The sequence below is a fragment of the Electrophorus electricus genome, chromosome 13 (genome assembly GCF_041902795.1).
Source record: "Electrophorus electricus isolate QZ-2024a chromosome 13, ASM4190279v1, whole genome shotgun sequence".
In the NCBI taxonomy this organism is placed as follows: domain Eukaryota; kingdom Metazoa; phylum Chordata; class Actinopteri; order Gymnotiformes; family Gymnotidae; genus Electrophorus; species Electrophorus electricus.
This window is the reverse complement of record NC_137509.1, coordinates 15,662,312-15,688,108: the sequence shown is the minus strand read 5'-3', so window position 1 is coordinate 15,688,108 and position 25,797 is coordinate 15,662,312. Positions and strand designations below refer to the sequence as shown.

The 25,797-nt window shown below is 39.7% G+C and overlaps 1 protein-coding gene across 1 annotated transcript; it reads right to left on the bottom strand.

Moving 5' to 3' along the window:
- Window positions 1-18,718: 18,718 nt before the first annotated feature.
- On the bottom strand, window positions 18,719-20,501 carry LOC145660410 (uncharacterized). Its single transcript, XM_081725371.1, has 6 exons — window positions 20,357-20,501; window positions 19,882-20,238; window positions 19,413-19,757; window positions 19,179-19,280; window positions 19,031-19,065; window positions 18,719-18,917 (listed from the first exon to the last, which is right to left on the bottom strand). The coding sequence occupies exons 1-6, from the start codon at window positions 20,394-20,396 to the stop codon at window positions 18,798-18,800; spliced, it is 999 nt and encodes a 332-aa protein (XP_081581497.1). The 5' UTR covers window positions 20,397-20,501; the 3' UTR covers window positions 18,719-18,797.
- Window positions 20,502-25,797: the final 5,296 nt, after the last annotated feature.

Genomic DNA, 25,797 nt, shown 5'->3' with positions numbered 1-25,797 from the left:
AAGAGGTTTTTTTTTAATTTATTGAGGATTAAAGAGATAATCCTACCTAGTACTTGTTTGATGGGATTTTGATTTTTAGGGATTTTGATGAAAATTATTTTTCAAAGACTGATAGCAATAAAGGGGAGGGGGGTGATCTGTGTGGTCACTGCGATTTACTACTTTTCATATATTTGATTAATAAAGCTGTCTCCATAGCCAAGAAATCTTTGTCCAGCCAGAAAGCTGTCCCCAGGCCTATAGAAGGTTCATGCTAAGTTTTAAAATATAATCCAGTGAAATATTCCAATATTTTTAATTTTATGCATGTCCATGCTTTTTGAGTCTTGAACATCATTGATTATTTGAATGACTTGATTGGCAATTGATGAGGGAGTATCTGGCCAGCTGTTTTTTAGTGTCGATTTCCAAGAGGACCTGAAGCATAGGATGTCATAAATTGGATATCTACACCTAGTTTGCCTGCATTAAAGTCTAGCCCTAATGTAAAACTATCACAGTACAGCTAAGAAGAATCAACTGCTTGTAAACAGATCTCTTTCTGCATGTCTGATACAAAAACCAGGCCTCTCAAAAATAGAAAAACAGTTTGATTGTCTAATGCTGATGTAGAACCCTGCAAACCACAACTCAAATATGCTTCTCCTTCCATCATGTGTACTTGTGCTCAGTGGAATTTGTAAGTGTATGTGAAATATGTGTATTTCTATCTTATTCTACAGTATTTTTCTTATTATTTTCTGTCATTGAAAATGTGTTAAGTAAAAAATGTTTAAATAAAAAATTAGTAACAATCTGTGTACAATTATTCTTTTTTTGTGTTATATAATCATGTCTTTAGTCTGAACTACTTATTAATTGTCAGCTTTTCACTGGCTGATAAAGTACGATGTTAAAAATTATCAACGACAAATTGAAAGAAGACGATTATGAAGTTATCAAAGTATCTGTTTTCATTGAAATTCTTTATGGCTTTCAGGCTTCATCCTTAAATGGACATCTCAAACCCTTGCACTGATGGTGAATATTGGACAAAACGCAACTTTTACCTCTGCCAACATTTTAAGAGAAACAAGTTACCTAGCATGGTTCAAACAGACCAATGGTTCTCTCCCACTTTGTATTGTAACTAAATATTATAGCTATGAAACAAGAAGAACATTTTAAAATGACTCAACAAAACCCATCCTTGAAAATCCTTGAAAAGCTCATCCTTGAAAATCATGAAAGTGAATTATTCTGACACTAGCCTTTATTATTGTGGAGCTTTTTTGCGGGATCAAATGGAATTCTATAATGAATCACATTTAGATATTAAAGGTAATATTGCATGATTAACAATTCTGCTGTCTTTAGCTAAAAACACATTTATTTCTTGTTTCCTTTCAGATGTTCCTATCCAAGCCCACTGTCACCATGTAGAGGTAAAATTGGTTACAAATTGACATTGCAGTGCATACTTGCATATTCAAACACTTGTGGGTTTTGTGCTTCTGTTTCATTTGCACCAAAAATAACAACAAAAATCCAGTTAAATCAATCTTCAATTTCATAGTACAAGATCCCACTTGTACTAGTTAATTTGTGGATTTTAATCCAGATTGTTATGTGATGTTACAAGACACAAGTATTGTACAGCAGTTACATTAATAGTAACATAGTAATGTAATCCATCTGCAACATTGTGTTCACCTGTAACCATGTAGTTTTATTGTAGAAGCACAGTAGCTCTAATACCCAGGTATTGAAGTAAGGCAACCAATGTTTCACGGCAAGAGTTTTCTTGCCAACTAATTACCTCAGTATCCATGCTTTTTTTTTTTTTTTTTCAATCACACAGAGTTGACATTTTAGCCTACAAAAATAAAGGCTTTGAACAAGGCCACTCTACCATTTCAAAAATGGTGAAGTAACTGTTGCTGTAGTCAACAGTGAATCTAATCAGTAATTCAGCTATAGATTATGATGTAGGCGGCACAGAGGAAGAGAGAGGCAAGGTCAAACTGATATGTTCTTTATTCTCTATGTAATTTGAACAAACACTAAAAGAAGTCACGTTAAATCTCCTGGAACAGAGTAGGATTGCACCGAAGGGCACTCGTGGTCTCGTTCGCTAATGTGCAGCATTTTCCCTCCAAACCTGTAGGATTATAAATAGGGAGATATAGAATGAGGAGCAGGTGTCTCCTATTAAAAGACATGTGACCGTGACACAGGTACTTTGTATATAGACTTTATATAGATGTGTATAAGGCTGACTTCCCACTGCATACATCATGATTTAATTTTGTTGTAAGCCAAATCATGCACGGTGTATGAAAATCTTTGGTTGTGAGTTAAGATTGGTGGACATATAATGCATAGAGTGACATACTCCGTTTTGGCCAATTTAGTGCTTCTGAGACTTTTGTGTGATGACTTTTCAGTTCTGGTAGTGTCAGAAAATGTAAAAAATCAGAGTGAGACTGCTCCTTCAAGCAGGTGCATGATTACATGCACCTGTCCCTCATTTACATTTTGGTCACTCTATTCAAGCCAACAGGAAGTGTTAATCAACTGTGGCTCAGTGCCTTGAGAGTTAATGCAAGTGCCTTGCCTCTTTTTTCACTCACTTTTCTGCTTTGTGTTTGTTTTATTATGGAGAATATAAACATTCTGAATGTGGGCTTGCATCTTGTTCCCTATCTGCACGTCACACACTCGATCTGACAGTAGTACATCCTGTTTCCCCACAGATGATTTTAAACAGAAGCATGATGTTCTATCAAGACATTGAAGTTATATTTTATAACATTTTATTTAAACATCATTTTAAACAATGTAAAACATGAAAACTAAGTGGCTATTGAGTATTTCAAATGTTTTGAATCTGTTTTTATGTTGGTTTCATACCTATGAGAACACACACACACAAACACAAAGCAAAGGCCTGGGGAAATTAGTGAGAGAGTGATAAATATGCTGAATCAACATATTTATATATTGACTTGTGAACTATAAATATTAAACTACAATAAAAACAATTTTATTGTGAGGTATTTTATGTTTTCAAGTGTATTTGTGAGGTATTTTATGTTTTCAAGTGTATTTGGACAGTCTTTACCAGACTTGTATCTGGTGCATTTACATGTTTGCTTATAAGGAAAATAAAACCTACAGTTTTCACAGTCTGACTTGTGCATACACAGATTTGTCTTTAATGGGCTTTGCTCTTGATTTTTTTGAAGATGCTGGCTTATGAGAAAAAACTCAAAGCAGCATAATTCAAGGAATCCTTGTCATCAACCTGCAATAGCAATAAAATAACATTCATAACAACGCAAAAGTTTAGTTATCAGCTTTCAAATGAACATTCTGTGTCATACAGTGAGAGACCACTTTTTTGAAGTAGGCTTATTGATTGAGAGATTTGAATAACATCAATTTAATTCTGTGGCAATTCAGAAATTAACACTTACCTGATTCACTTGTATTGTTTGAGCAGTTAAAGAGTCTTGAAAACAATCAGAAAGTATAATTAACTGTAATTTCACATTTAGAGATACTGGATATTTATGTGCAAATATATAAGAAAACTTGACAAATCCATACCTTTTTGTCGATACTTTTGTAACATTCTGATAAGCATTATAACCAGTTACAGTTACGATGTTTGATGATCCAACAAGGATCATAGCACTTTTTACAACTGATACGTCGATGGGTTGTTTTTCATGCTGTGTTATTTTAAGATTTGTTTTACATGGATGCTACAGAGATGACTCATCAGTATAATTATAATTATGCTGCCAGACACACAAACAAACTACAATATCCAACATGCTGTTCGACTCCAGGAGGGCTACTGACCCAATCATCGACAGGTCATCAGAGCCTCATCACCTGCGTATTGAGTTCACCTGTTTCCCATGTATATAAGCCATTCTAAGAGTGTTTTTGTGAAGTATTGCCTCCAGTTTACCTGAACATACTGAGTGCTCTTTTCCTGTTTTTGCCCTCCTGTTTTTTTACCTAGTTTTCCCGTTACTCTCAATTCTGATTTTTGCTTACCCCTTGTTGGATCAATTATATGCTCAAAATAAATGTGTCACAATTAGTCCCTCCCAACTTCCTTGTTCCGTGTTTTCCCTGTCTTGTGTATTTTAGTTCCATGCAACAGTTTCGTTTTCTCCACCCCTCGTTTGATTGTCCACACCTTCTACCTTGTTTAGTTCATGTATATAAACATGTATTTCAATCCTAAACACCCCAAAATAAACCATTATTAACCACAGAATTTAAATGCATTTACCTCAATAAAAAAGAAATAAAGTGACTGCTTGAGAGTACATTTTTAAGCTGATATATGAGCCAGCCCTTCATTGTCATACAACTAATCACTTCAATGTCAAAATTATTTGATCTTCTTACTAGTCTACAATCGATCTACAATCTACAATTTGAACTACAATCTTTAACCATTTTTCTCATTTGCACAGAATGATGATGTCATGATTCTCCAGGCACCTAGATAGAGGGACACACACACACAGACACACACACACATACTGTACACACACATACTGCACCTGCCTTTTTCCCATTCACCTGAATACTACTCACAGTCACCTGTGTCTCATTAGTTCTTGTGTTCTGTCTCCCCATTTAAAGCCCACAGGAACCCAAGTCCAGTGCTGTGCAATGCCTGCCCTAGCAGGATGCTCCTTTTGCACATTTGCACACAGATTAGTAAGTCACAGATGACTAATAAGAAGATCAAATAATATTGACATTGAAGTGATTAGTTGTCTGACAATGCAGGGCTGGCTCATATATCAGCTTAAAAATGTACTCTCAATCATTGTCAAGTTATTTCTTTAATATCGAGGTAAATGTATTTAACTTCTGTGGTTAATAATGGTTTATTTTTGGGGTGTGGGGGTAGTAGATGGTTGGGGCAGTCGTGGGTGTGGCTCAGGGGCTGCAATCTTAGGCATCACGTGAGGTCTTTTTTATAATGGTATTAGAACGTAGTCATTTAAATGAATATGAATAGCATGTATGCAAGCTCAAACAGAGTATGATCCTTTTACATAAAAAATAGAAAACAAGAAAAAACATAAAAGGTGGCATCAGTAACTTTATATAGAATAACTGACAGGAAGAGGCCTTTCTGTATAGGATAAGAGGGGTTGAAGTGAATTACTGCTACACTTGTATGCACACTTGACTGGACTGAACATACCTTGAATAGGCGGAAATATGTAAATAAACTTTTCCTCGAGAAACAGTTATTTAAAAATGGGCTGTTTTTGCAGCTTCTGTATTGACTAACATTGTGTGAACAGTGTGTTTTGAAACTTGAAAGCATATTTAGATATTACTTCAAAATTCTTTATTCCAATGAAGCAAGGGAAATTGAATTTTCCAATGACAATAATCATAATGCATCTCCAGAAGAAATCAAATAAAGTGACATGTATCATGTGGTCATAATTTAACAGACTTTTAAAAGTGAAAAGAAGATATATAAAGATATATGTAACATTTTCAATATTTGTAAGGCATGTTTTTAATATTTTTTATTTCATTTAATGAAACAATGGAACACTGTAATAGTAATAAGCATGACAGCAAGAATCAGAGATGTTAAAATGGAGAGCTCGGACAACATATTCATCTGTTCAATACAACTTCCACCTGCATGGAAAAGAAAACAGCAATTATTTACTGTATTTCTTTGTACTGCATATTGAAAGTCATATGCAATAACAGTAATTTAGACTTTCCCCCAATTAGTTTATTTCCAATAAATAAAAGGAATAAAACTGAATAATTATAGATTATGTAATCATAAATAGCTGAGAATACACAGTTTAATTCATTCATGTTTCAAACCACTTAATCCAATTCAGGGTTGAGGGGGACCAGAACCTATCTCAGCAGCACAGGGCACAATGTTGGGACCAACCCTGGACAGGGCACCGGCCCATATGTATGTTAGGCTGAGACACCAAGTTATGCTAACATGCACAACACTGGAATGTGGGAGGAAACTGTAACTCCACTCAGTATTTTACAGTAGTCTATAAATATCCATAATTTTTTAATAGTATGCTATCTCTAAGTATACTATGTATTATCTTTAATCTATTTAACCTGGTGTTAAAACACCAAGTAGTAGTAATTGAATGTTGATCTAGAGTTTGCTTTTTTCACCTGACATTATATTGCAATCCTTACCATTGAAGAACAGTGTAGTTCCATTCCCAAACAGTATCTCTTCACAAAGAGCCACAGCACAGTAGTAAGTACCAGCATCAGAGAGGCTGAGATTCCTCTTTGTGAGCTCATATACAAAGCTCTCTGTAAGAGAGTCAGCCACAGAGCTCTTCTGACACTGACCCTTGCTGTGTCCATTAGAATAAATAATTCCTGGTTGAGACTCGTCTGAACCAATAGACGCTGTGTCCTCTGACACAGATCTCAGTGAGGACTGTACACTGCAGAGTCACAGAGTTTCCTGGATGAACTGGTTCCAACATAGGCTGCTGGAGAAGTGTGTGGTTGGAATAATGTGCAGCTTAAAAAGTAATGAATTAGAAGAGAAAAATTGTAATAATGAAATTAATTGTAACAAATACAATTGATATGTAAATAGTATAAACTCTAACTTTAAAAATGAAGTAATCAACTAATGTGTAACATAAAATATTACCAAATAAAAAGTCCTTGATCCAAAATGTCTGATAATAAATATCTGCAATAATGTCCAATTAAAATTCTTATTTCTGCATTAGCATTTGGGTTGAAAGTGTAACTAACCTTCAGAATCTTTGATCACCAAAACTGTTCCATCTCCAAAAGTAATGATATTCATAAAAGCCACAGCACAGTAGTAGGTCGCAGAATCAGACTGCTCTGTTTTCACAATGCTCAAAGCATAACTGCTGTCTTCAGTCTGTACAATATAATGGTTTTTGTCAAAACCATTATAAAATGTGGCTTCTTTTGAGTAGCGCTGAGAGTCTGCAACTAGTAGTTGTCTTGTTCCGATAGTTTGCTTGTACCATGAAACTTTATGCATAAAGTCAGAGGAATAATTACAAAGAATTGCCAGATTGGCTCCAAGTTCAGCCGTTATGAGAGGGTCCTTTTGCACAACCACCACCACCTGACATTGTGCATCTGAAAACGCAAAGAGAATATATGCATAAACATTTAATGAAAAGGACACTGTAATCATATGAAAAACTAAAATAGAAAATCTAGCTTAAAAAAGCAGTCTGAGTAAAGGTATATGATCAAGAACAGGAACCTCATTTCTCAGTGAAGTCTGGAAGAAAAACATATTTAGTAGAAATATATATGTTTTTGCAAGTGAATTTATGCAAGTGTACTTATCAAACATATTGTATTAACAGACTGGTAGAATTCAAAGACAGATCTTCTAAACAGTTTAACAAGCCTTAGTCTGTAATTTCACTTTTATAATATCCACATAAAATCATAAATACTTGATTCTTCTGATGGTCACCTTTGTATCATTCCAGTGCTTAATAGATGCATCTGTTTTCAGAGAGGCATGTACAAAACAAATTTGTTCCACTTACATGCTCTTTGTATAAGGATTTGGTGGAATAATCCTTTAACTCTGCCTATATATTCATTTGCACAGAATAATGGCTAGTGAGAACAACATGTCCTTGTATGGGATGTAGCAGTGGTTGAGTGTCCTATTTCCCCTGGTGGGGAAGATTATGTGCTGATAAAGGTTGGGCACTGCACGCTTGAGGTTAGCGCTGTTGAAATCCCCAACCACGATAAGTGCAGCGTCCCGGTGCTGTGCCTGAAACTGTGTGAGAGCCTCATGAAGTTCACACAGTGCAGTGTCCATGTTGGCCTGAGGTGGGTTGTACAAGGTGTTGATGATGACCGACGTGAACTCCCGGGGAAGGTAGAAAGGACAAAGCTTGAAGGCGAGCAGCTCCAGGTTGGGTCAGTAGGAGCGGGCGAGAGTAACAACATTGGCATTGTTGCACCAGCTGTTGTTTACCATCACACACACTCCACCGCCTCTCGACTTCCCCGAATCTGCCGTCCTGTCCATACGGTGAACCGAGAAGAACTCGGCCGGCTGGATGATGTGGTTTGGTACTGCTGGGTTCAGCCACGACTCGGTGAAGCAGAGGAGATTGCAGTCCCGAATGTCCCTCTGGAACTTTATCCTGGCCAGGAGGTCGTCGAGCTTGTTGTCCAGAAACTGCACATTGGCTAGCAGGATGCTGGCAGCCTGTTCCTGATACCGGCTCGCTTCCCTCGAGGCCTTTTCCTCGTGTCGCGTCCTTTGTTTTCCCTCAGGATCTCCGTTGGCCATCTTGGGTCCAGGGGTTAGAGACGGCTTCATGTGAGTGCTATGTATATTAAGAGAAATAAAGGCATCTCTACTGTACGAGATACGCATTGTGGTGTAGAGAGAAGGGCTGCGGAGAAATCAGGGGTAGCTGGAAGAGCGAAAAGAGCGAAAAAGATAGTGAAAAGAGTGAAAAAAGTGCCAGGTGTGGACGGAGCAGTTGTAACGGCAGCCGACCTCACCAGTGCCATCTTTCAAGAGATGACTACCGCTCTGTTGCCCTCACATCAGTCGTGATGAAGTGCTTTGAAAAGCTAGTCAGAGACTTCATCACATCTTCACTGCCAGCCTCCATGGACCCACTGCAGTTTGCATACAGCCACAACCGCTCCACTGATGATGCAATTGCAAATGTGCGCCACACCACACTGACCCACCTGGACAAAGGGAGGGGTAATTATGTTAAAATGCTGTTTGTTGACTACAGTTCAGCATTTAACACTATCATCCCCTCCCTACTCACTACTAAGTTGGAGGATCTAGGACTGCATACATCCCTGTGCGACTGGATCTCCAACTTCCTAACAGACAGAACACAATCAGTCTGGGTGGGCAACTGGGCCTCATCCACCCTCACCCTCAGCACTGGAGCTCCTCAGGGTTGTGTCCTAAGCCCCCTGCTCTACTCACTGTACACCTATGACTGCACAGCCACTTCCAGCTCTACCATCATTGTCAAGTTTGCTGACGACACCGTTGTCATGGGTCTGATCTTAAACAACGATGAGAGGGTCTAGCTGGAGGAGATTAAACACCTGGAAAACTGGTGCCAGGAAAATAATCTCCTCCTAAACGTCAGTAAGACAAAGGATCTGATCGTGGATTGCAGCAAGAAGCAGGAGCGGCACTACCAACCTGTGAGGATCAGTGGAACCACAATGGAGAGAGTAGATAGTTTCAGGTACCTGGGTGTTCACATCTCACAGGACCTGTCCTGGTCCCGCCATACCAACTCCCTGGCAAAGAAGGCTCATCAGCGTCTTTACCACCTCAGACGCCTGATGGACTTCAGACTGCCTTCCAAGGTACTGCGGAACTTCTACACCTGCACTATCGAGAGCATCCTCACAGGGAACATCACAGTCTGGTTTGGGAATAGCAGATGTCGGAGGACCAGACAACCCGCCACGGGCCAGCGTGAGCAGGGTAGCTTGGGGAAGGACAGGGAGCAAGACAATGACAGACGCAGGGACGCACACACTAACGGGCACGGGCACAAAGGGGAGCAAAGTGACTGGTACATTTAGCGTAATAGGGACAGACACGGTGACAGTGACAGGCACATGAGCACCACCATGCACATTCAATAGTCCAGCGAAGGGGGAAGGAACCCCAACCAGTCCCCCAGTCGTCGGCTGGGTCGAAGATTGACCAGCCTGGCGGGAAGTGTCCCTCGCCAGCCTTGGTAGCAGCGACTGCCCTGGTTCTGGTATTGGTACCGCTGCCTTTTTTCCTGCACAAGGCTTCAGCGTAGGTGCATATGCTCTGGAGCTCTTCGCCTCAGGCGGGGGAGTGTCCTTATCCAACAACGGTGCCTCCCTGCTAGCCACCCAGGTTAGCTTGCTTGCACCTGGGCAGTATGTCCTAGGCAGTGCCTTGGGTGCTGGAGGCGCCTTGCTCTCTGAGCGTTTGGCGTCGCCGTGGGAGGGAGGATCCCTATGAGGGTACTCTTCTACCTCCATTGGAGCTTCCTCCTCACAATCGGAACCCCTATCCGACTGCAGACAGATGTTGCTGCACTCCTCTGTCTCTCCGTAAACTGTCTCCCCTATGATCATCCAGGTAGGGATCATAGGACCCAGCAGAGTCCATCTCCGAGTACTGGTCCTCTTGGTCAAGCTGTTCTCCGTAGATTTCTGCACCGTCCGATCCCGGACCATACACAGGGCCCCCCCAAAATCGATCAGCGGGTTCCTTCTTCCCAGTAGCTCCTTGAAGTGAGGCCAGGATGAGGGAAGGTCTTACCGCTGGAACGTAGGGGTCCACAGAGTCCGACTCCAAGGACTGGAAATCGTTATACCAGTCTCGCTCGTCCGCCGGGGTTCCGTATACTGCTTCCACACCTGGAGTCAGGAGGTTGCCCAAGAACACGGGAGACTTCGCTGCATGTGCTGTGGGAGGGCGTTGAGGCCTGGCTCTGCGGCTGTGGCATCGGCAGAGCCAGCCCAAGTCCTGTCTACCTCATGCTCAGAGCTGTGGCTTCTTGCCCCTGAGTGCTATGCCAGTGAGGCAGGAGGTTGTATGGGTTTACTCCTTTAATGTTCACTGGCTTTAGAGCAGCAGCCCTCTTGGTTCCCCACTGAATGAGCTAAGGTGGCATACATCACCTCCCTTCTGACTGGGCAGGCTCTGGCATGGGCCACTCTGGTCTGGGAGCACTAAACAGATGTTCCACTGTGGTGGAGTTCACTGCTGCTCTCAAGCAGACTTTTCACCATCCAATCGCTGGAGGGGAGATGGCTTCCTGTCTCCTTAATATACCCCAGGGGAAAAGAGCGGTGGCTGATTACACCATCGAATTTTGCACTATGGCAACCGGGAGTGGATGAAACTCAACAGCACTGATTGCCACTTTCCACCAGCACCTCAGTGAGGAGCTTAAAGATGAACTGGTCCACTGAGATACTGCTGCCTCTCTCGATGACCTGACCGATCTGGTGTTGCGAATTGACAATCGTGTACGGGAGAGGCGCAGAACATGGGGACCAGAGATCAGTGGAGGCTCTCGTGGAACTCCACGTACTTTTAGCCCTGTTCATGTGCCTGACAAGTGGGGGGAGTCTGGACCTCAGCCAATGCAGCTCGGACACACCCGCCTTTCCTGAAGTGAGCGTGATGCATGGATTCAGGAAGGGAGGTGTCTGTAGTGCGGAAGCTCAGGTCATCTCCACCCAGCTTGTCCTGAGCTCCAGGGGAAAAGACAACATCCATCAGGGATGGGAGGACCCTTGACCGACTCAACTAGTCCTCCCCGAGCTCAAGGGTTGTTAAGTACCACAATTGCTTGAGGAACGTCTGAAACGCGTCTCCAGGCATTTGTGGACTCAGGAGCAGTGGACAACTTTCTCAATGCTTCAGGTACCCCTGGCTTCAGCAACATAATCCCCATTTGGACTGGCTGACCCAGTCAGTGCTGTCTTGGGGTTTGTCATGTCAGAGCTCCTGTTTGCAGCTACCCAAGCCTCGTTCTGGGTCCAGTCATGGTCCCGGTGGACCAGACCTGTCTAGAGTCCCCCAGGAATACTGGGACCTCGGGGAAGCATTTAGTAAACAGAAAGCCCAACTAATGCCTTCCCACCGGCCATATGACATGGCCATCAACCTCCTCCTGGGCTCCATTCCCCCTAGAGGCTGCCTGTTCTCCCTTTCAGGGCCTGAATGTCAGGCAATGGACGAGTATATACAAGAGTCCTTGGCCCTAGGGTTATTCCGGCTGTCTACATCCCAGGGGTTCTTCTTTGTTGGGAAGAAAGATGGTGGGCTACACCCCTGTATAGACTACCAGGGCCTTAACAAAATAACCATCAAGGACTGCTATACCTTGCCCCTCATGACATCAGCATTCGAGAAACTGCAGCAGGCCTCCATTTTTACTAAACTTGACCTGCGCAGTGCCTACAACTTGGTGAGAATCCAGGAGGGAGACAAGTGGAAGACTGTGTTCATCACCCCCTCTGGGCACTACGAATACCTCATCATGCCATTTGGGTTGAGGAACGCACCCGCTCTCTTCCAACAGTACATCACTGAGGTCTTAAGGGAAGCCCTTGACAGGTACGTGTTCATCTACTTGGATAACATATTGATCTACAGCCAAACGGAAGACAAACATGTTACCCATGTTAGGCGTGTCCTCCAGCTCCTACTCGAGAACTACCTCTTCATCAAGCTGGAGAAGTCCACGTTCCATGCACAAACCATCTCTTTTTTGGGATTTATCGTCTCCCTTAACACATTACGTATGGACCCGGCCAAGGTACGGGCTGTGGAGAGCTGGCCCAGACCCACCTCGGTGCGTCTGGTCCAATGCTTCCTGGGCTTCACAAACTTCTACCGTAGGTTCATGAAGCACTTTTGCAGCCCCATTGACCACGTTGACCAGGAAAGCACCTGGTCGGTTCTGCTGGTCCACTGAAGCCCAGCAGGCGTTCAAAGAACTAAAGCGCCATCTAATCATGGCTCCTATTCTTTGGCTCCCCGATGCAGACCTTCCATTCATTGTTGTGGTGGATGCATCTCAGGTGGGTGTTGGTGTAGTTCTGTCCCAGTGATCAGGAGGGAACAAACTGCATTCCTGTGCCTACTTTTCTCAGTGTGTGTCCCCAGCAGAACGGAACTACGATGTAGGCAACCGCGAATTACTGGCGGTCAAGCTTGTGTGAGGAGTGGAGAAACTGGCTGGAGGGGGCAAAACACCCCTTCCTGGTCTGGATGGACCACAAAAACTTGGCCTACAAACATGCAGGCCAAGCGACTTAATCTGCCAGGCCAGATGGGGACTATTCTTTGCCTGGTTTGATTTTACCTTATACTACCGGCCGGGCACTAAGAACATTAAACCTGATACCCTCTCCCGCCGGTGGGAATCCTCGCTGCCTTCTGCTCCTCCCTAGACCATTATCCTAGAGGCCCGCATCATAGCATCGATCCAGTGGAGAAGGCAGTATGTCAGGCTCTTGTGGCTGAACCACTGGGATGGCTGTATGTACCTAAGGTGGTTAGAGCTCAGGTCCTCAAGTGGGGACATGCATCCCCCTTTTCAGTGCACCCAGGAGTCACACGGATGCTTTGAATTTCTCCGTAGACAGTTTTGGTGGCCACGCATGGAACCCGACATCTGAGCATTTGTGAAGTCCTGTCGCATCTGCACTCAGTGCAAGGACCCCAGGACAAGGCCCGCTGGTCTGTTGCACCCACTGGCTGTCCCTTGGCACCCTTGGTCTCATCTGTTGCTCGATTTTATCACGGGGCTGCCCCCATCAAGGGGCAACACTTTGATTTTGGTGTTAATTGGCAGATTCTCCAAGGCTGGCCACTTCGTTGCACTGCCAAAACTGCCATCTGCGAAAGCGACAGCATATTATTACTTACTCAATTTGTCCAGCTTCATGGGCTGCCTAGCAACATCATGTCAGACTGCAGGCCTCAATTCACTAGCTGGTTCTGGGGGGCCAGCTTCTCCTTTGGCTTCCATCCGCAATCCAATGGCCAGACTGAGTTAACCAGGACCTGGAACACACCCTCTGCTTTCTGTCCTCTTCCTGCCCATCCTCTTGGTCTGACCACCTATTTTGGGTGGAGTTCACCCACAACACTCTGTGGAACTCCTTAGGCATGTCACCATTCGCGTGCCAGTATGGTTATACTCCACTCATGTTTGCTGACGTGGGTGTCTGGTCTGCTGGGCAGACAGTCAGGCGCTGCCGCTTGGCCTGGCGGAGGGCACACAGGGCTCTCTTATCTGCTACAGCTGCTCAAAAACATTATGGCGACAAGAGACAGCGACCAGCGCCAACTTATCGGCCAGGACAGCAGGCTTGGCTGTTGGCATGGTTATACCCACAAACTCGCCCCTTGCTACATCGGGCCATTCAAGGTTCTTCGCCATATAAACCCTGTTTCTTATCGCCTTGCCCTTCCCCCGTCATTGCATGTCCACCCCACTTTCCATGTATCTCGCCCTAGGCTTGTATTGTGTTCAGTGGACCCCTCTGACCCGCCGGGTCTGCACATGGTAGACAGGGCAACGGCGTACCCAGTCAAGTGTCTCTTGGAGTCACGAGTTCATGGTGGAGTCCAGTATTTGGTGGACTGGGAGGGATATGGGCCAGAGGAGTGTTCTGGGGTCCCCTCCCATCACATCCTGGACCGCAAACTCGTTTGGGTTTTTCGGGGGGATGGCCTTGTGACATCAGGAGCTGCCCCTTCCAGGGGGTGTACTGTAAGGGTTGGCACCAGGCCGAGGCCCCCTCTGGCCATGAGAGGGAGAGTTTTTGCTATGCATGACTGAAGTAGGATTGAGCACCATGGACAATAGGGCTGTTCACTTTGTCTGGCTCATTTGAGTTTTATTTGAAACAAGCCTAGAATCACCAAAACGGGAGTTCAGTTTTGTTGCCCATTCATGGCTGTCATGTTGCATATAAATAGAAAGACTAATATGATATTAAACAGAGAATAAAAATATTCTCAATTCAATTATACATTGTATTTTGACCTGAGCATAAACATCTGAATTGTTCATAACTTCTGAATTGTTCATAAAGGTATAAGGTTTTCAAGCAAATCTCAAAGCTGCGTAGTTCAAGCCATCTGTGTCTTCGACCTGACAGAGAACAAAATGTTATAAACCATGCAGAGACTAGGAATATAGTAAAATTAGTCTACTTTTATGTGCAAGAAAATTTTTATTTTTATTTTTTTTACCTTATTTGTGTGTCGAGTGACCTTGACCTTGTCTTGAACCTATGAAGGGAAAAAAGTAAGTAATGATGTTCAAATATTTGAGAAAATATTAAGTTAAAATTTAAAATGACTCCAGTATTATAGATTAATCTTTAAATACAATGTAATTTAACCAACAGTCCACCCAGAACCATGATGATAATAACAGAGAACACATTACATATTATCAAAATAGTAACAATCCATCTGGTATTTTCTGAAATTATCAAAAGCAATAGGTTAAAAGCAAATTCATTTATAGACAATGGTCTATTTTTCCCATTCATTAATTATATATATATATATATATATATATATATATATATATATATATATATATATATATATATATATATATATACAAATATACAGTTAATATGTATTACAAAAAAAAAAGAATCACTATTTATTAGTGGTTTTACCTTCAACATCAACTTTAGTTCCATTTCCAAAGAGTATTTCCCCACATGCAGCCACAGCACAGTAATAAGTTCCACCATCAGAATGTCTGGTGTAACTCCTGGGAAGGTCGTAGACACAAGTCTGTGTAGGAGATCCAGCATCAGAGTCTGTCTTACACTGATCACTCCTGTTGCCATGAGTTTAAATGATTCCTGGGTGAGATTTGTTTGAGCCATGTCTGAACCAGTAGACACTGTGTTCTTCTGTGCAACTCTCAGTAACAGCTTGTAGTGAACACTGGACTGTAGAATATTCTCTCTTCTTAAAAACCATTTCAGTTTTAAGCTGCCATTTGATCTTTTCAGCCTGAAAAATTAATAAAAACAAAGTAACAATGGAGAACCATTAATCAGGCCAAAGAGGAAAAGAAGCAGAACAGTAAATCTGTGCACACAATTACCTTGAAATAGCATAAGGGGCGCAGATCCAAACTCTACAACATTTGCCTTCACTGTTCCACAGAAATATGTTCCTATGTCATCTTCTGAGATTTCATTAATGTTGAGGTCTAACGTTTCATCACCCAGAGCAACACTGAAGTGGCCATTGTCAAATGCTTGAGCAAATCTGTGTTTTGTACCATCTTCAGTTGTTCTCACAACCTGCTGAGGCAACTTTCATAAACTCATCTTATACCAAATGAAAATACCTTTGCTATCTTTGACCTTGTTTTGGCCACGTTTTATTGCCACGCTATGTCCCTGTCTAAATGTTTGTACCTGAAGTTCCATGATTGTAGAGGTTTTATCAGGAGAGTAAAGAATGCATGTTACTTATATGATTGATACTGTAGCATAAACATACTGGTTATTAAAAATATGACTTACCAGTTATCAAGAGGCAAAGAGTGAAAAAAAAAATTAAGCATTTCTACTGTTTAGTAGAATCTAGTGAATCAGAAAAAGAGGCTTTGTGTTATTTGAATAGATATTTTAAGCTTATAGAAGTCATGCGCTCATTTGATTGGTCCAGTAGTTTTGAGGAAATGCTATGTTGTGGTTTCATATTACAGATGATATATTGCAGTGTTGCTACTTAAAGTAGTAAAGAGGTTTGTCAAAATGAGGCATAGAAAATATTTTTAAAAGTTGTCCTATAGTGCTGTTACATGAAACCTTCAGCTCAGTTTATTTGGTTCAATTTAACACAGGGTATTAAGGTATTAACATGTTTAATATGCAAATCAATAGTCTTTTGTTTTACACTGATTTTGACTAAGAAACTCTAGTACAAATTCTAGTTCATTGGTATAATGGACTTTAACCTACTGTACTGTCTAGGATGTATTCTTTGAGTAAATGTTTTCTAAAATCTTAGTGTGATATATAGGTTGAACTCATTGTAGGTCAGCATTGCCCATTAGCTACTGAAACATGATTAAAACACTGATAAATAAATAAACAATAGCATAGCTCAAACAGAAAACATATCTCAAACAAAATATCTTATCTGGAATGGCTAAATCAAAGCCCTGACCATTATTCAATTTTATTGCTTTCATCTGAACCACTTAAATCCTAGGCAACTATCCCTAAATAAAACTATACATTACTATACATTACTAAGCAAAACTATACATTGCTGAAAGAAGTTTGTATAGAGGAATACAGGTTACAGTACCTGCTTACACATGAACAGAACTGATCAGCAGATGCAAAACTTGTTCGGTGGAGATTACTTATAGTAACTGATAACTCTTTTAAATTTTGGATTCAACATACTTTTTCAATTATTGTTTAACACTACAATGACCAAGATGATCATTTTGAAATTGCAATTTGAAAATCGCAATTTGAAATTGCATATAATAGCCTTAACAAAAAAAAAAACAAAAACACCATGTCTTCCAATAGGTTACCTATATTAGTGTATATTTTGGTTTATTAGTATTTTGGAGTACAAATATATTATGAGCAGTTCTACTTTGAAAGGCCATAGCATTTACATTTACATTTACGACATTTAGCAGACGCTCTTATCCAGAGCAACTTACAAAAGTGCTTTGTCATTTACTTATAGAATATCCTAGTACAGTACAATAGGTTAGAGTCCAATATACCAATGAACTGGAATACTGTAGAATACAGGGATCAATGCTGATACCTAGAAGTACAAAATACATAAGGTCCATCTTAAACAATGATAAGTGCAATAAACAATAAGTGCTAGGGTACATAAGCAATACCTTACAATAAGTACTAAATTACTCAGTCAATATGGGAACAGTGTCAGTTGTCCTTTAAATATTCTGCAAATAGATGGGTCTTCAGACCCAATGTTAACTTGCCAGTGCTCCTGGTTTTTTTTCATAATAGTGTATGTTTCATTCTTTTTCCCCCATACATTTCTTTAGGATGAACCCAAAGAGGGGATCAAAGGCAAGCAGAGGCAAAGTAATGAGCAAGAGGACCAGACAGCCTGTCCATAAATAATATTTATTAGTATAAAATGTTTCATACATTCCTAGAGACCTTATTTTTTGGTTATTTGTAAAGCACCATTTTGGCCAATAATCCAATTTGCACAATTTACCTAAATGTATTTGATCAGCCAAGATATGTTTGGAGTCCAGAGTTTGCTTCTTTAGTTTAAAAGTGAAGCTGCAAAGATAGTGTTGCTATCAAACACTGGAACAAATAGTCACCCGAATAGCTCAAATTTCACTACATCTAGTGTGAGTGGAAAATTAGATTTATTAAACTGTTTCTTTAACAATTATGTAGTGTTAAAAACCCATGCATTGAGTTTGGAAAGATATTGTATGTGAATATGAAATAAGACAAAAGTCTTGATATTCAAGAAAAGGTTTTTTTTTACTATATACTTGATTGTGGAGAGGACAGATCTGCATGAAAATCTAAATTAGTTATAAGTGAAGTTTAAAAAAAAATAATTTAGTAATCTTAATTGTTTTCATGCTTGTTGCCTCAAAATACTTATCACAGCAGTTACATAATTAATTTAGTCATCAGAGCTGTGAAGATGGAGTTTCTGAATAATGTAATGTCAGTTGTGATAGTAATTTGCCTGTAAGTATGCAGCAACAGTCTCTTAAAAATAACCACAGATTCTGTAAAATTACATTAATCTCATAGCAGTAAAGTGCAATATAATGCAATGTAGTAATATTACTGTTTATACAGTAACAGAATGTAAAATTTATTTAGCTTCTATAAATGTACAGAGCTATACTGAAGTGTTTGCTGCCAGTTAAAAGTAGGCAAGAAAATACTATAATAACATAATACAGTAACAAGCTGTAAATTAAATGTACAGTTCAGATACTGTAAATTTAATATACTGCCCGTAATTGTGCTGTAGAATGTACATGTTGTTTTGCAGTTTATGCATTTCTGCATGTGGCTGTAACCCCCGGTTAGGATTAAGTATGTGTCTCAGAAAGCGAGTTACATTCAGAGCCACAGTATGAAAAGGAAGTTCAGTTTTATTGCCACTTCAAGTCTGTCCTACAGAATGTAAATTTAAACATATCAATAGCCTATTGTATTCTGACCCGGGCATAAACATCTGAATTGTCCTTAACTCTGGAAATTCCAGAGGAGGAAGGTTTCTGAGCAAATCTCAAAGCAGCATAGTTCAAGCCATCTGTGTCTTCAACCTGACAGAGAAGGAGAGGTGTTATAAACCAAGCAGAAAATAAGAGTATAGTAAAAGTAATTTTGTAGATTTTAAGTCTATTTTTATTTGAAGGCCAATTAATTCACAATTTACCTTATTTGAGGGACTTGATTGACCATTAACTGAGCCTTTCAAAAAAATGTAATAATGTTCAAATATTTGTGACAATATCAAAAATTTTTAAATCAAAATAATTCCAACATTAAAGACAAATCTTTAATTACATTGTAGTTTATCTAACCTTTTTGATGATTCTTATATAGAAGTCCACACAGAGCCATGATGATGATAACAGAGCTCACATTACATATTATCAAAGCAGTAACAATCCATCTGTTATTTTCTGAAATTATCAAAAGCGATAGGTCAAAAGCAGATTCATTCATAGACAATGGTATATTTTTCCCATTCATTATAGTTAGGTATACAGTTAAAATCCATTATAAAAAGTATCATAATTTATTATAGATTTTACCTTCAACATCAACTTTAGTTCCATTTCCAAAGAGTATTTCCCCACATGCAGCCACAGCACAGTAATAAGTTCCACCATCAGAATAGTTGGTGTAACTCCTGGGAAGGTCGTAGACACAAGTCCATGTAGGAGATCCGGCATCAGAGTCTGTCTTACACTGATCACTCCTGTTTCCATGAGTGTAAATGATTTCTGGACGAGATTTGTTTGAGCCATGTCTGAACCAGTAGACACTGTGTTCTCCTGAGCAACTCTCAGTAACAGCTTGTAGTGAACACTGGACTGTAGAATATTCTCTGTCCTTGAAAACCATTTCAGTCTGAAGCTGCCACTTGATCTTTTCAGCTTGAAAAATGTGTAAAAACAGGAAATAATGAGAGAGAATCATGAATTCTGATTCATGGTTCTCTCTCATTACTTGCAATGAAAAAAAAAAGTAGCCGAACAGTAAACCTTTGCAAGCAGTTACCTTGAAATAGCAGAAGGGTCCCAGATCCAAACTCTACAACATTTGCCTTCACTGTTCCACAGAAGTATGTTCCAATGTCATCTTCTGAGACATCATTAATAATGAGGTCAAACATCACTTCACTCACAGAAACAGTGAAGTGGCCATTTTCAAATGCTCGAGCAAATCTGTACTTTGTACTATCCTCAAATGTTCTCATAATGTACTGAGGCACCTTTCCTAAACTCATTTTATACCAAACAAAAAAATGCTGGGGATTTTTTCTGTCTTGGACTATATTTTGGCCACATTTAATTGCCACACTAAGTCCCTGCCTAACTGTTTGTACTTGAATTTCATTGACTGCAGAGGTTTTAACTGGAGAGAAAAAAAAGAACATTTTTAATGGCTAGAATCCACCAGTTATTTATATGTACCATGTACTTAACAGGTAGATTGTAGGATAAACATATTGTTTATTGAAAATATGACTTACCAGTTATGAAGAAGAAAAGAGAGAAAAAATGACTAAACATTTTTACTGTTTAGACAGTGAGATAGTAAAATCTAATGAATCAGTACCTTGTTCAACTGTTCAACAGCAAAAGAGGCTTTGTGTTTTCTGAATGGATGTTTTAAAGTTATAAACAGATTTGATTGGTCCAGTAGCTTTGAGGAAATGCTATGCTGTAGTTTCACACTACAGAAAGAGTACTGCTGTGGTGCTATTTAAAGCAGTAAAGAGGCAAGCCAAAATGATGCACAGAAAAAATGTAGAAGAGTTATGTTGTCCTGTAGTGCTGTCACACGAAATGTTCAGCTTAGTTTATTTGGTGTATTTATGTCATCTTAGTTTATTTAACAAGTTTTAAACCACTAGACTTTTGTTTTAGGCACGGTGAGCCTTGAAAACAATCATGTCAGGTAATCCATAACAAAGTGCTCTAATTACAAAGCATTTTAAATGTTGAACTAAGGTCTGCGTGTGATGTGGTGGTTGACCTCATTCCTGCTCAAAGTCCTGACATTAATCCCATTTTGTTGATGTGGTCTCTTCTGAAGCACTGAAATCCTAGGCAATTATCCCCAAACTATACATTTCTGAAATAATTTTGCATATTTGAATGCAGGTTACAGTACCTCCTCACTGGGAACAGAACTGATCAGCAGATGCAGGACATGTTTGGTAGAGGTTACTTATAGTAACTGATAACCGTTTTAAATTCTGGATTAAACATACTTTTCAAATTAATGGCCTTGCATGTTTAACAGTAGAATGACCAAGATGATCATTTTGACCAGTTTGAAATCGATATAATTGAAATTGGTAATTTTATATCAGTAACTTATTTTTATATAACAAAATAACCCCAACCATGTCTACCAATTATTGACTTATATTAGCGTATATTGGTCTATTAGTATTTCAGATTTAAGAGTATTTAAAAAAAAGAGTAGTTCTACCATGAAGACCATAGCAGACACCTTGACTGTATACAATATTAGATTATGTGATTAAGAATGGACACATTTTATAAAACATTCTCGTGTAAGTCTAGATGGTTATAAAGGGTTCTCAAAGCTGTTGCTATGGCGAGGTCATGAGTAGACCAATGAAATGTATTTATAAAATAATTTATGAATATGGAATGGCAAGATTTGGTAGGTTGCAGGAAAAGGAAAATGGACAATGTGTACTGAAATCAAAATGGCATGTAGAAACAGTCTGATTCAGGAATTAAGGTCTCTTACAAAGCAATGAAGGCATGCATTGGAGGAGGAAAGAGAATATTAAAACACTACAGAAAGAGTGGAGTGTACTAGTGCATCCTTCTTTAGGAATTCTTTAAATTATGCGACCTTATTTAGTAAGGAGAAATAAGGAGTTGAAAAGTATGAAAAAGTTAATTAGAGGGGTATTTTGAGGGTGGAGGTGCCACTACGTATTCCATCTGGAGGTTAAACAGAATAGCAAATGGATGCTAGCCCACCAAAATGGAGTGAGATTCAAGACAAGTTGTATCATGCAAAGGCAGTTTCTGCACAAGGTGTATGAAAAGGCATCTGATGTCTTGATATTTTTGTGGAAGATGATGTTAATAAACTGGTAGAAAGGGATTATTAGAGTGGAGAAGTGTAGGAGGTATCCTTATTCCTAAAGAAAAGGATTCCATGGGTATAAAATATTTTCAGCCTATATGTCTTCTTAATGTGGATGATGAGATTTCTTTTAGTGTGAGAGTGTGGAGACTGGCAAAATACTTGAAGAGTTGGTTACATCCAGCAGAGTTGGTTACATCCTGGCTGAGATTGGAAATGGGCGTGATGACTGGTTGTTCCAGTTCACCGTTAGCATTTAGAGTGGAGATAGAGCTAATAATTGTAGCCTCGAAGTGGGTTGTAGGTGTGGCGTGGCTACACAACGGTTTCCGGTTACCTCAGGTTAGGGCATACATGGAAGACATGACATGACATGACATGACAACGCTGACAACTACTGTGCTGTGTACCTGGTGGTTGCTAGGGAAGATAAATGATCATTTTAGGTGGGCAAGGATGAAGCCTAATAGCAGTTCACCTTCACATTTCACCTGCTTTTTTGGTCCAATAGTTAATAGAGGAAATGCTATGTTGTAGTTTCATATTAGAGGAAAAAGTACTGCAGCGTTGCCATTTAAAGCAATAAAGAGACATTCTGGTTCCTGAGAATAATGACATAGCATATAGTGCTATGTTAAACAAGACTTACAAATTACACATTATTATCCTCTCATGAAAGCAAATTTATACAAGTAGGTTTTAAGACTTGCCTTATAAGCAGAAATAGAAGAGCCTTGGTGAACAGTAAATGGTAAGGTCTTCTTGGGCATAGACAACAAATACATAGTCACATCTAAGCTTAGAGCATGCCTTTGGAACAGCCAACAAAATCTGTGAAGAAGGCCTCGGGGTTTGCTGCATGGTTGAATAGAATAAATTAGTGATATAAGAGGGAACTGGTTTGGTAAGTGCTTTAAAAAGAAAGAAAAGCATTTGCACTGAATGCTAAACTGAACTGTAGCTAGAAGGTGGAAAATAGGACAGGTGTAATATGATCTCTTTACTTAGTGCTAGTAAGAAACCTAGCTACAGTGTTCTTTACTATCTGTAAGCTATGCTATAGGGAATGGTTGATCCCAATATGTTACAATATTCAATTCATGAAGAAACGATTGCATGAATGACCTCCCGATGGTTGCAGAACACTTAAACTTCACAATATTTCTAAATTGGAAAATATTGCTTTTCACCACATAATTGATTTGTTTATTAAATCTGAGATCAATCAAAGAACACACACAATTTTTTCAGTATCATCTTTGCATGGGAAGACAAGATTCATGACTTATGGGGCTGTTATTGTCAGAAACGACCAGAGAGTCAGGATGGAAATGCATATATATTATTGGGCAATATTCCAAATGCATAGACAAACTCATAATCAAAAGGTAGGTTTGTTATGAGCAAACAAGAGTCCTGACAGGCATCCAAAGAGGGGAGTAGCAATATGGTGGGTCATTGCACAGAAAGAGAGAATGGCAGAAAACATGGCTCAGGAGAGGCTCAGGAGACTTCAAAACTGAAGATCTTGACTTAAATAGGGCAGGTAATTTAAAAACAGATGCAGAGGAGGGAACCGCAATCACAACAATGGGGATATAGAATGAGGGAGTTGAGAGGGTTGAAGTAAAGATTGTGACAATACCCTGGCTTCAATTAAGAAAAATGCTGTGATTACATTCTGTGGGAGTTTTGTGACTTTTATGACCACAGCCTCATGTCAGAGTCAGAATCCTTCAGGAACTTCAACCAACAAAGTGGAAGGTTGGATGAATTTGACGATACACATTTATCCAACAAACAGTTTTGCCATCTGTTGGACATGATAAAACTCCTGGTCCTCTCAAATGGTCCATTCGCTGTTGACAGAGGTTTTTCAGGTAAGAAGATGGTAATCGTGGAGAACCTTAAAAGAGCATTCACTAATTTCTCAGTGGATCATTCATGACCATGTGAATAATGTTGGAGGGCTACTCAACATAGTCAGCATGAAGAATCTACTCCTCTCTGCTGTTGCTGCCAGCCAGAAATATCACATGTATCTTGATAACCAAATACATCTAAAGCAAGATGAGCAGAAAACACAGAAGAGGAAAGGACTAATGGAGGAGATAATTGAGATAAAAGCAAAAAACAAGAGAATAGAGGAGGATATAAATGTGCTGCTTAAGACTGCTGATCACAATGCTGAGCTGAGTCAGAAGGAAAACTGTGCTTCGTCTCAAAGTCCAAGGGACATCAAAGAGGTACAAAAGAAAAAGAAAAACAATCTGGAGGCTTTGGAAAAACAGCTGTCAAATCAAGGAACCGGAACACACTCCTTAATAGGCTCTGCCCTAGTTGACGTTACCTTGTGGAATTTTGTGGTGTTTTGTGCAGTTTTTTTTTTTTTCAACTGAATGGGATAAAAGCTAATAACATCAACTTAAGTTGATTTGTTTACATTTACGCATCATCTTTCTGAGTTAATGTGAGGTGAAATAAATATTTTGAGTTTATACACTGTATACTTAGAACACAATGTTTTGCCTAACATGGGTTTCACCAACAATGTTGAAATTGTTAACAAGTCAGGCACTACTATTAAAATTGTGTCTATTGATGTGATTTTTATTTTACTTTTTGCATTGTGCTATGTTCATCCTGGTGCCAGTTAAGATGTGCCTGTACTTTGACAGCTGACTTGGCTGAAGGTAAGCTTTAGCACTCAACAATATACCAATTGAATAGTGGAAAACAAATATTATGGTTATAACAAAGCTATTCTCAGCTTATTGCTTCTTCAACCCAAAACCCTCCACCCAATGAAATGCTACATAATCACATGAATTAAACCAGAACCAGTCTGATTCAGGAATTATGGTCTCTTAGAAAGCAATGAAGACATGTATTGTATGAGGAAAAAGGGTATTAGTACACTACAGAAAGAGTGGTGTGTGCTAGTGCAGCCTTCTTTAGGAATTCTTTCAATTATGTTAAAACCTTATTTAGTAATCTTCTTAATGTGGAAGGTAAGATTCTTTCCTACATTGTGGAGACTGGAAGCATACTTGAAGACAAATAAACTAATTGGTATATCAATACAACTGGCAGGCATTTCTGGATTTGCAGGTTGTTTGGAGAATAGTAGTATGATTTGGCATCTGATTCAGGCAGGATAGAAAAAGAATAGGGACCCACATGTGGTTTTCTTATATTTAGCTAAAACATTTGGTCCAGTGCCGCATAACTTCTTATGTAAAGCATGTGAATTCTTACAGGTTGCACATAAAATTACTAATGGTTAAGCATATCCTGGCTGAGATTGGAAATGGGCATGACGGCTGGTTGTTCCATTTTACGTTACTGTTTACAGTGGAGATGGAGCCCCGAAGTGGGTTGTAGGTGTGGAGTGGCTACACAATGGCTTCTGGTTACCTCAGGTTAGGGCATACATGGAAGACATGACAACGCTGACAACTACTGTGCTGTGTACCTGGTGGTCGCTAGAGAAGATAAATGATAATCTTAGATAGGCAAGGATGAAGGTTAAATCTAACAAATATAGAAGTCTAATAATTGTTAATGGAAAACTTGTGCAGGAAAATTTCATAATGGAAGGAGAAGTGATTAGTTTAGGTAGATTGTACAGTGCAGCACTAAATGTTAAAGAGCAGGTTGTCAGGCTAAAGGAAGAGTTGTTGAAGGCTATTAATAGTACTGAGTAATTACATTTACATTTATGGCATTTAGCAGACGCTCGTATCCAGAGCGACTTACAAAACTGCTTTGTTATTTACTCATAGAATATATCCAAGTACAGTGTAGTAGGTTAGAATTAAACATACCAATGAACTA

Coding starts and splice junctions, on each gene's coding strand:
- LOC145660410 (XM_081725371.1), bottom strand. CDS start 20,396: ATGTTTAGTCATTTTTTCTCTCTTTTCTTCTTCATAACTG. Junction 20,239..20,356: donor TCTTTTCTTCTTCATAACTG/GTAAGTCATATT, acceptor TTTTCTCTCCAG/TTAAAACCTCTGCAGTCAAT. Junction 19,281..19,412: donor AACTAAAGTTGATGTTGAAG/GTAAAATCTATA, acceptor TGATAATTTCAG/AAAATAACAGATGGATTGTT.